The following is an 11,441-nucleotide window of genomic DNA, read 5'->3' as shown; positions in this document are numbered from 1 at the left end:
AGAGCGGATTCCCCTCAGGTGTTACATGGTGTTTGGTTTACCAAGGGGGAAAGGAGGGGAAAGTATATTCCCTGCACACAAAAAGTCCAGAGGATTTAGTTGGTAAGCTCTGAATCTGTTGAACCTGTGTGGGCAGCAATTTTCAAGTAGTTACTGCTTGGCCAATTTTGACATGATTTTCTTAAAGGGGGAAGGGCATACACCATTTCTATTCTGAAAAAAGAAAGACGGGTTGAAAGACTCTGTGTTAAATAGTTGGGATTCTTTTTTAGGTCAGTAAATTCTGGCTCCCCCCCCCTTTTGTCTTTGGAAATAGGTGACTGCATATTTTTTTAAAAACCTTCACATCAAAACCAAAACTAGTAAGAAATTATATGCAATTTTGTGCAGCCTGGTGTGGTTTGGGTGACAAACATTAACTGAAAGCAGGCTTAAGCAGATGTGTTACCTGCTAGCGTTACTGCTACGACCTACAATACCTGTGGGGTGAACCTTCCAGGTTGCCTTCATCCAGCTGAACAATGCAAGAGTTCGTTGAATAGCAGAGCTGGTTGAAAACCAGTCCTGTATGAACCTTTCTGCAAAGAGTTAACTGGGTTGGAAAGACCAGTTGTCCATTTTTCTGCATTTTACAAAGGAATTCAAATCTTTCCTAAGTGAGTGTGACATACAGGGATAAAGTGGAGCATTCTTGTTTGGTAGAACCGTACCTTGGTCAGGCAGTTTTCTTATTATATTTGTGGAGGACACTAAGATGGGGGAGACCCACTGGAAGGCAAGTCCATATTTTAAGTAATCTAATAATGATGGAGGCTCAATTTGGGGGGAAAAAAGTGTGATTTGGTAGAAAGAAGTATTGCATTTGGGCATGAAAAATCAGTGATGTAAATACACCCTCGGAAGTGACTAGGTCCTTTGTGGTTCAGCAGCATGAATCTAAGGATTATAGTAGATCACAAGGTAAACATGAGTTAACAGTGTGAGTTTTGTGAAGAAGCCAGAATAGTATTCTGACATGTATGACTGAGGCATAGTCTGTGAGATGCATCAAGATTACCCTTCCACTCTACTCAGCATCAGTGAGATCTTGATCTGAGTTGGGTCTATAAAGAGCAATGAGAATAGTCAAAGTCCATATAAACATGCCTTGCAAGGAAAGACTGAAGATGTTGTTTTAAGAAGAAGGGGAGATTGTGTCATTTAAGTTAGATATTATGAGGAAAAAAAAAAAAGAAAAAAGTGCTTCAAGTGAAACCCATTCAATTTCCTGGAAAGGTGGTGGAGTTCTGGAAATCTGTAAGATCAGGTCAGACAAGCATCTCTCAGAAGTGATGTGGATGTAGTTGAACCTGCCTGGAGTTCAGGGGAATGGGCTGGATGATGCCATGTGGTCTCTTCAGGCTTTACAGCTCTCTGATTTCCAAGTGTCTTCCCAAAATGCAAGGCAATGGGAATAAGAGCTCTGAGCCTCCTGTTGATGTTTTTGTAGACCTGACTAATCCCATGTGGTTGAGTGTTCGTGAGGGTTTGCTCTTAGAGAGCTCCCCAGTGGCTCTGCAGCCAGACATGTTTGGTTTGGGTGGATGTAATGCCAAAGTTACTCTGGTCTGGAGGCTCCAGTGGGACATTGTCTGGAGTGGGCGAGTGCCAGGGAAAGTATGGCACTTAGAGGAAGAGATGTGGGACAGGAGATTAAAAAGCAATTGGTGTGAGGTCAGAGGTCAGAAGGTCAGAGCAGGTGCTAGGAAAACTCCTTTTCAGATATAGTCCATTTCAAGCATTGGAGAGGACCAACGTTGAAGTCATATTATGAGGTGGGAATGATTTAGGAGTTCATTCCTTTCTTAAACCTGGAGAGGGGAAGAGTGGTCTCAGCTGCAGCTGCTGTTTGCAGTCTCTTTTAAGCAGCACTTCAGTTTATATACCCTGCCTGGGAAAGCCCAAATCTTTCAACCTTAAGGTTTCCAAAACATGTAGCAGCTGGCCAGCCCCAGCCACTCGCTGCTGTTAGAGGTGAAGGTCAGACTTGTTCCTGAACCCTCTTCCCGTTGGAGGAGCAGTGGCAAAGACTCCTGTGGGAAAGGCTGCTGAGTCAACCACAGAGCGTGCGGCTACCAGCGAGGTGGAGGAAAGCCTCCACACTGTAAAAATAGCTGCACTAGGAGCCCTAATATATTTAAGTGCTTATTTTTCCATGTGTGATCTCATGCAAACCAAGCTGCTGGGCAATATGACATAGCAGTTGGCCAAAAATAAAACGTAACTCAATCAAAATGTTTTTTTCTGAAGTTAAACTTTGATGGGTGGAAGGGACAGGTACACTGTTTTCTCATTTCTGTTAAGTTATTGTTAGAAAAAAAAATACAGGGGGGAAAGACAGATGAAGATGGGATTGACACTGGGTACCCATTTTGTGATGATGGCTACAGGTTAAGGGTAGGAGTTGTAGCTTGCTTGCACAGGAAACTTATGCCTATAAACAGTAACAAAATGTACGTAGGATTTCTTTGGGTGCTTCTTCAGCTGATTTCATTGAACTGAGTTTTGGTAGGCATTTGATGCTAGAAAAAAGGTATAGACTTGATAGCATTTGAAGCTGAAGCCCATGAAGGAGACCCAGTACCAAAAGCCTTGGAACACGGCTCTCTAATCCCTGTTGATAAGTCACAGAAAAATGTCTTTAGCGTCCTTTAGAGGTTCATTTTCCTTCACTGTTTGATGCTTGGCTTGTTAGGTGATTTCTATTTTTTATTTTGGTCAATTGAGGTAGGTCTGTGTTGTGAAGGTGGGCTGAAACCATGAAACCCCTTTGACAAAAGCCATTGAGTGCCTGGAGATGCTGGTAGTTTGACCACTGTCCTGCCAGGGCTGGCGTTACACTCTTCCGGGAGAAGAGTGCTCTACTAATCCCTTGCCAGTGGAGAAGCAGACAGATCTGAGGCTTAGGATTGCTTTCCTCCAGCATAGAAAATGGTGAAAAACCTTTGTAATCCTGGGTTTCACATGCAGAAGCAGGTTTTGTTTCTGTAACAGCGAAAGCCAAGGGAGAAAATCCCAGACATCACAATCTTGTTGTTATGCTTCTCCTCTGCAGGGCCTCTGACCTGTTTCTGCTGGATACACGGGTGGTGTGGGCCTCAGAGGAGGGCTGGCTGGAGTTTGATGTCACTGCCACCAGTAACATGTGGGTGATGAACCCTCAGCACAACATGGGACTGCAGCTGAGCGTGGTGACCCGGGATGGTAGGTTATGGGCCAGGTAATGCGAGTCACCTCGTGAGCATCTTGGGTGCTGTCTAGACATGGTGCTAACAGAGTCCAGTTGTGATATGGGGGTAAGCATCCTGCATTTGTAGGCAGCTGTAGCCAACACAATGAGCAAAGCATCTGAGGGCACAGATTGAAGGCTGTCAGTTCTTGGCTGTGCCATGATGGGCATGTCTATTCCCATGAGTGAGATCAGGTGTCTCTGAACAGTACCAGGATGAGCTGGCGGAGGTGGGCTGTGGTAGGGTCTCAGTTACTGGGTTGGAGGTAGAAGGGGGCATGGAGCTAGGATCCCAGGTGTGGTGAGGTTTAGGGGTGAGACGAGAAGAGGGCAGGTATAGGGTATGTGCCTCCCCACGTGGGCTTATGGCAGCCCTCCTGGCTGCTGTGGCTGCTCAGATCTCATCAAACCTGAGGTGGGACCCCTGCACTGGAGAAGAGATGCAGTCGCTGTGTGGGACTAGTCCCTCTGAGGGCAGCTGCAGTGATAACATTTCACAGCCCACAGAAATTTCAAAAGGTAGAAAAGGAGAGATTGCAAAAAAGCATGAAATTGAGTGTTGGAAGATAAGTGGTGGGGAAGGAGAGGATCTAGATGAGCAGGTGAACAAAAAGATGACAGTGACAACTTTCCTTTATAGGCACCAGCTTCCAACCTTATGTTTTCTTCCTATCACTTCATGCGATAGGGTTTTGGTGCACTTTTGGGGTCAAGTGAGACCGGAGGGGCTGTCCACTGTTCTCCCTGAGGAAACGATAGTGCCAGCCTCCACCTCCTCAAATGGACTGAGAGCCCGTCCCTGTGCTCCTGACAAAAGCACCCCATCTCTTTGCCCTCTGCTTTCCCTAGAGGTCTCCTAGTCCCATCTCTGCTCTTCGTGTTTCCTGGGCAGTAGAACTAATTTCATGACACATCTGGGCTTTGTGCTTTATATATCTGTCTGTATACCTCTCGAATGCCTAAACCGGAGTAGAGATGCCATAAGGGGTACCAAAGAGCCATGTGCTGCGGTGGAGCCTCTTGTCCAGGATGGATGGGGTGCTGTCATAAAAATATCGTAGAATATTTGGGTTGGAAGGGACCGTTAAAGGTCATCAAGTCCAATCCCCCTGCCATGAACATGGACATCTTCAACTAGACCAGGTTGCTCAGAGCCTTGTCCAACCTGAACCTTGAACGTTTCCAGGGATGGGGTGTCTACCACCTCTCTGGGAAACAACAGTGTTTCGGCAACCTCATTGTGAAAACTTTCTTCCTTATATCTAGTCTAAATTTACGTAATAAGGTATGGTGGCAGGCAGGGAGCATTTAGCGTTAAAAGAAGAAGAGTGTGAGCAAGGAGAAAGGAAATGATGCTTATGGGGATGCTGGGATGCTGGAAGGAGCAATCCAACTGCACTGTTTCTCTAATGCTTTTCTGTTTGATTTGAAGGTTTCAGCGTAAATCCTAGAGAAGCAGGTCTTATAGGCCGAGATGGCCCTTACGACAAACAGCCTTTCATGGTGGCCTTCTTCAAAGTAAGTGAAGTTCACGTACGGACCACTAGGTCAGCGACGAGCAGGCGCAGGCAACAGAGTCGAAACCGCTCCACTCAGGCTCAGGATGTTTCCAGGGTGTCTAGTGTCACAGGTAATCATGCAACACCTGTTTTGTCTGGAAGCTGGGATGACTTCTTGTAATGTTTCTATTTGCTTTGGAGTACAAAAGCAAGAAGAGGGATGTGAGGTGGGATGCTCTTCCTTGGGGTAACAGGTTACACCTGCAAGAGGATGGGAGAGGGAGTCTCACATAATGAGACTTACAGGAGTCCTCTTGAATCCAGAGTGGAGTCCAGATCCCCGTGTGAAGTCGTGGACATTGAATTCAGGGCGGCGAGGCATTTAAGTCTGAATTTTATGCTTGTAGGTTGCTTGCTACACAGTATTTGCTTAGAATTATGCCACATGAAATGCAATATTTAAAAGATTCCATCTCTGTATACACTAAGATTTACAGTATTGCACATATGCGTTTCCAGCAGAGTCCTCTCTTGGTTTTCTTTGGAAAAACCTTAGTAGAACAGCACAAAATTATTTTATTTTTTTTCTTGTGAGAACAGCATTTTCTTGTGAGAACAGCAGTGTATTCACGGTGAAGTGCATTTCCAGGCCGGCAAAGAGGCTTGCCTGTTTGCTGTGGAAAGGTTGCGTGTTGCAGGTGTTGTACGGCAGCCTTGTGAGTGCTGGGATTATAGGGTAACTCTGAAATTTTGACAAAAATTTGCCTTCTAAGTCTTGTCTGCTTTCCAGCCACTCTGCCCTGCATCTCAGTGCTAGAAGTCCTTTGTTCATTGAGCACTTTCTTTCCTCTCAAACATTTCAGCCCATTCCAAGTTACTTGATTAATTTGCTTATGCTGCCCCCTTCATTTCCAATAGGATTGCTGCTTTTCACGTGTCTAGAAATGACTATACCCCAAGGAAAAGAGGTGGCTGTATTTTTTAGTTTATGTCATGTGTGGGGAGATGAGCCAGCATTGCTGAAACTTAGCCGGTGTGAATCCATAGGCTGCTGCCTGCATCTCACGTGCTTGGCTTGTGGGTAAGCCACACTGCACCCAAGGTGGCCCCATGCTGGCCATGGTGCTGGGAGCCTGCAGGGAGCCAGAGCTGGGTTGGGAGCCCCTCCAGGGCTGGCAGCCAGGCTTCAGGCACGGTTGTGTGCTCATGCAGCCCTATTGCTCCAGCCCAGAATGGTGGTGGACTTGCCCTTTGGGCTAGCGTGTGCCAGCAGCAGTTGGCCATTTGCGGCCATTGTGTGTTCTTGTAGTCATGTTGCAGTGTGGCTGTGGGTTCCCACGCTATTCCGTGTGAGTGCCAGACTTGGCTGGGTGTAAAATGTTGCCTTACAGATTTTAAGGGAAGGAAGAACGACTCGGTCCTGCAGCCTGAGCTCCCCGAGGGAGGCTGGCCAGTGCAAGCATGGCACTGCCAGAGGAGCTATCATCTAATTCGGCCTGAGAGCCCTCTGCCAGCCCCACAGGTGGAACCATCTGTTGGTCCGTGTTGCTGGGACCTGCTTCGGTCCTGGTTTTCCTTGGGCGCCTCCAAGCTCTAGTTTTAAAGGTGGGCATCACAGCTGCTTGGTGGGTTACTTTCCCATGTGATGGGCTTGCCAAGGGCATACGTATAAGCAGTAAGCCCAGCTGTTACGCAGGCAGCGTGCAATTCTCCCGCTTAAGTGGGCTCGGCTGCTGTGCTCCCTTCATCACAAGAGACAATTTTTTAATCTATTCACAGCACATTCGGAAAGTTACTTGCTCTGCTGCTGTTTTGTGGCACTGGTAGTGGAGTCAGGATAGGCTCCAATTTTCTTTTCCTAGCTCTGCAAGCTTTGCAGTGCTGAAAGCAAGTTTTCACTACTATTAAATCAGGCAATGTGACTCAGAGCTCCAGAGGGAGCAGATATATTGGGCAAAAAGGGCCATTTTTACATCGCTCCTTTCTTGACTACACCACGCATCAGGTCATAAAATTATAAAATGACAAAAAGGGAAAAAATAGCTGGTCATTCTGTGGTCTCAAGGGCTTTTTTGAGCTCTTCTAGCTCAAAGCCAGCTTTAATTTAAAACCTGGAATTTGGCAGTTCAGTAGTCAACAAGGTATAGTTGAGCCTCTGTGGATTTAAGGCAGGGGAAAGGAGGGGAATTTAAAGTTAAGATGTATGTTTGGTTGGTTTCTGTGTTTAGAAAAGAGAGACTGCATCAGCTTATTTTCCTTTCTAAGTGTGACACTCTTAACCACTTCTTAAGAAGAACTGAGTCTGATTTAATAGCCTGAGAGGCACCGATGACCGATACGTGTTTTTAGCATTGAAGAGATCACAGGGATTTTTTCTTTTTTAGTTGCGTGGGTTCCTGCATCCATGCCCTGATGATGCATGATGGGGCTGGGGAAGCATTCGCCGCAGGATGAAGCAGGAGGTGAGCCCAGGGTTTACCCTGAAGGCTGCCTTGCTTTTCTGAGCGTGCTCCGATACATCTGGGCCCAAAGCCGGTGCAGAACTGGGATGCTGCCATCTGTGCACCTCCCTGCCTGCTTATCTTCCTCTCTCGCTGTATCTTACATCTTGTCAGATTTTTGGTCTGTGATCTTCCCCGAGCCAGGATTGTCGCTGCCTGTCAGGGCTTGAGGGCAGTTTCTCTCCTGGAGAGCAAGGCAGCTGGCTGGTGATGATGTTTTTTTGCAGATTGGACCTTCCTTTCTCTATGTTAGTGAATACATAGGGTTTTCTCTCTTCAATCCAAAAATTAACCCCTTTCCCAAAAGATGCTGTGAGTCGGGTTGGGGCAGTATGTTTAAAAAAGCCCCATTTACTATCTAAATATGGAAAGCATTTCAAGTCCTGCAGTTCAGAGCATGTGAAGTGTGCTGCTGGGCTGGTACTGGATCTGGTGAGCTGGAGGGTTATGTGAAGGCATGCTGGTACGTGCGGCATTGGGACCCCACTGTGCTCCCTTTGATGTGCAGTTGTTGTCCTGCAGTCAGTACCAAGTGCTCAGATGCTAAGGTTATGGCTGTGGCATAATAATCTCAATGGTCTGTATTTTTTCGCCAAGAATGCTCATTTCCCTGTATTATAAACACATAATTATGACTGGCTTATATAAAGCAGAACTGAGTAACCCCCATGGTTATAAACTGCTTTGACATAGAGTCCTGCGTCAATGCATTCTTGGAGCCAAGTTCTGTTCTTCTGCAGAAGGAGGATGAACAGGAAGAAAAGGAAGTATTTTTGTCTGTTGAGACAGAAAATCATATGCCAGCTCTGGCCCAGAACATGGAGGAACGAGGTGGGTGGGAGGAGCGTGCAGGTGATCCTCTGCTGTTGTCTGCAAAATCTGGAGGCCCTCACTCAGCTGTGTCTTGCGGTGCGTTTAGCTCGCGCTCTCAGACTCCAGGCTGACCCTCTAGTTAACCTGGGGACTCTCTTCAGCGTAGCAGACTGTCACCCTCGAACCTAAGGGCTTTGCTGCCGTATGGCCAGCTTCTCTGTGAGTTATGTTTTCCATATGGGACTGTCTCCTTGTCCAGTGGCGATAAGCCTCCTCTTCTGCGAGTCAGCCTTCAGGCATGTCCCCTCCCATCAGCCCGTCCTTACAGAGGGAGTTGCGTTTCAGTGTCTGACTTCAGGCTCCACTGGCAGCTCTGAGTGAAACTCATGCAACGCCCCTTTTTGGGTCCTTCTCTTTAGCCACTCCGGGGCCTCCGGGGCTGATGTGAGGTGCTCCCTGAGCAGCGGAGGGGCCCTCCAAGTGGCCTTTCCTTCCAGCAGACATGCATGGCACCAGGCAGATTTCCCCGCGTATGCGGGAACTAAATACCGCAAAGGGCAGCACGCACAAACACTGAAGGCAAATAAGGCCAAATGCTTTCGCGGTGGCAAGGGTCTTGTTAATAAACATCGTTATCTCGCAGCCAATCTTCCCTTTAGTAGAGAGCTCGCATGCAGACCGGAGCAGCATGGACGGTGTCTCTGTATGTGCCTTCACACGCAGGTCCACGTTAGCCCAACATCTCCCTTTCTTCCCACCCAAGCAGATGGCTTTCATGTGAAGTGGGCTGTTATTAAGTGTGTGATCAGTTTACACCAGCTTTATCCGGACAAATCACCAAAGTCAAACACCAAGAAGAAGGGGCTGGCCTTGGAGACCTCTGTCAAAGCTATTTTGGACCACAGAAGCAATTAATTACCATGTGGAATTTGGTAAGCTGGCACCTCGGGAGCAGCAAGGGTGTTCTCAGATGGATTGACCTTGGTAAATATTTATATATTCTTTGCCAGCACTTAACGTGGGAGAGGTTATAGGAAATCTAAGGTGGGTGCATAAGTATCTGTAGGAGGAGGACCATTAGGGTCAGGCTCTTCTCTCTCCCCTTTCAGCAACTCACATGCCAGTGTCCAGCCTTAAGAGAAACATCTGTGCTTGCAGAAAGTCAGACCTGTGTTCTGGTGAAGGCAGACAATGTTCAGTGCAAACAAGCCACAGAAACAAGCTGTCTTAACTGCGCTGTTTTAACTGCGCTGTCCTGGAAGTTATTTTTAAGTGCAGAACTAGGGGTTTGGTTTTTTTTTAAAATCTCTGTTTTAGACAAAATAGTTTGGAGTGTGATTGTATGCAGTGTCTTGTAAATGCCAAGCTAGTGTTCTGAATTGGTACATTCAAGGAAACGAAAAAAAAAGACAATTCTGCTAAACCCACAACGAGCCTATAGGAGCTCCCAAAGCAGCTCCCTAAACTCAGAGATTTTAAAGGTCTCTAGCAAACAATCCTTGCAAATCGTGTTGTGGCAGCGTAAGCCGGCCCCGCGGCGGTTGCTTGCAGCGTGCCCCCGCTGCCGGCTGCCTCCTCTCAGCCCTCCTGGCTCCCTGCAGCAGGGCTGGCAGGAAGGGACACGTACCCTGTTGCCTCTGGGCAGCTGGGTCTCGCGCCGCCAACCACCTCAAACAGCAATTTGGGCTAAAACGGTTGAGCACGCAGGACCGGGGTAGCTGATAACTGCTTTCCAGGCTTTAGAGAAAATGTGTGTGGAGGCCAACTTCGGTAGCTCGGCGAGCTTTAGCTCGTCGCCAAAAGCCCTTTACTGCGTGGATTCCCCTCTCTTCAGGCCCATAACTGGATGCGCGTGGCTCTAGGGCGTAGGCCGAGCCCCAAACCGTAGGGAATGGATCGCTACGATGTGCATCTGTATTGCTGCATTTTTCCCCCCCTCAGTTCAGAAAGCCACTGCTAAGGATGTTACAAACCTTCAATCAACCCTTAAAGTCGGGCTAAAGTAGATTGCATGGAGTAGTCACAGTAGGCAACCATACAGGCAGAGGAGAGGGTGGGAGAGCTTGGGGTGAGGGTTAAACAGGGGAGAGTGCAAACCCCAGGAGAGGGGATGTTTAATATGTTGATGTTTAAGAAAGCAAAGGCTGAGTTTGGGCAAGGGAGGAGGCAGAGCTCTCTGCACCTACCTTGGGTGGAGAGTGGCCGGTGCTCGACGTGAGTGTGAATCGGGTGACTCGACTGCCAACCAGTGAACCGGGGCGCATTTTGGGGGCCCAGTTCCAAGCAGTGTGAGAGAGGACACGTTCGTAACATGTTCTGCTTCGTGTAGCTTGTTAAGCAGCTCTTTTTTTCCTTTGTTTTCTTAAACTTGTGATTGCTCACAGCCTTCCTTCCCACTCCTGTTTTCTCTGCCTCCCTTGCCTTCTCCCCTTTCCCATATGTGATTTGGGTAAGTCGTAGTCTCGTTCTGCCCACTCGGTTGTGCATAGATCAGTTCCACTGTAACTCCTTATCACACACGGATGGTTTTCCCCTAAGCAAACAACATATTTCCCTTTGAAGAACAATGAAGTTGTGTTTTCAGGTACTTAAATGAAAAGCTTTGACCACTAGAAGTATCTCTGCACATTTTTTTTTTTTCCTTGTTATGACCAGATCATCTAGAAACATCTCATGCTAGAAACTTTCTCCTGGGCTGAGCCAGGGACTGAAAAGCTTCATCTGAAAAAAAACCCCAGACATACCCTGGTATCTTCTAGGTATTTCTGGTTTGAAAATGGGAAGCTTGAATAGAGAAACTCGTCTCCGTCCTTGCTACCGCGTGCGCCTGAAAGAGCGTATGTTTATGCTGCAGCAGGCTGTTAACCAGCTCTGCTCACCTGATTAAATCCGTGATTGAAGCGAAGCTATTGAAAGTCTGAAATGCAATCCTTGAAGTTTAAAACCCAAACTGCTTCTAAAAACAACTCTCTAATCTTTGGTGGTTTGAAGGCTAGGTTTGAGGTGTAGGGTTTTTTCAGACCTCAGTGTTAACTGTACCCAGCTGTAATGCTGCGCTGCCCGTAATGTCAGTTGGATGTGCTTTTAGTATTATAGTTTTTCTTTTGCATAAATATTTGCATTTGTAGTTCCCAAACTTTGAGGGGGGGGGTGGGAGGGAAGAAAAAGAAAGGCTTATTCAGAGCCAAGGAAAAAGTCACTAAAAATATTTTTCTATCCCAGCTGCCGCCTTTGGGGAAAGCTGCGCTGGGAGGGTGTCCTTTCAAGCCGCCTTAGGGGCGCCGGGGGGCCGGTTAGCCGAAAGGCCCGGGGCAGCGGGAGGCAGGCGCATCAGCGTGTGGGATCTGCCTGCTGAAGGCA

At 47.4% G+C, this 11,441-nt stretch overlaps 1 protein-coding gene across 1 annotated transcript in view; it reads left to right on the top strand.

Annotated features, from left to right (window-relative positions):
* The window catches only part of BMP6 (bone morphogenetic protein 6), a 44,343-nt gene that overhangs the window by 28,944 nt on the left and 3,958 nt on the right, over positions 1–11,441 (top strand). The window contains exons 4-6 of the mRNA XM_010288616.1: positions 3,095–3,243; positions 4,701–4,898; positions 5,798–5,800. Coding sequence (XP_010286918.1) covers positions 3,095–3,243; positions 4,701–4,898; positions 5,798–5,800 — 350 coding nt within the window. The remainder of the gene's footprint in view (positions 1–3,094; positions 3,244–4,700; positions 4,899–5,797; positions 5,801–11,441) is intronic.

This window comes from Phaethon lepturus, unplaced genomic scaffold (genome assembly GCF_000687285.1).
Source record: "Phaethon lepturus isolate BGI_N335 unplaced genomic scaffold, ASM68728v1 scaffold14626, whole genome shotgun sequence".
Classification (NCBI taxonomy): Eukaryota; Metazoa; Chordata; class Aves; order Phaethontiformes; family Phaethontidae; genus Phaethon; species Phaethon lepturus.
This window is presented reverse-complemented; position numbering and strand designations above follow the sequence as displayed.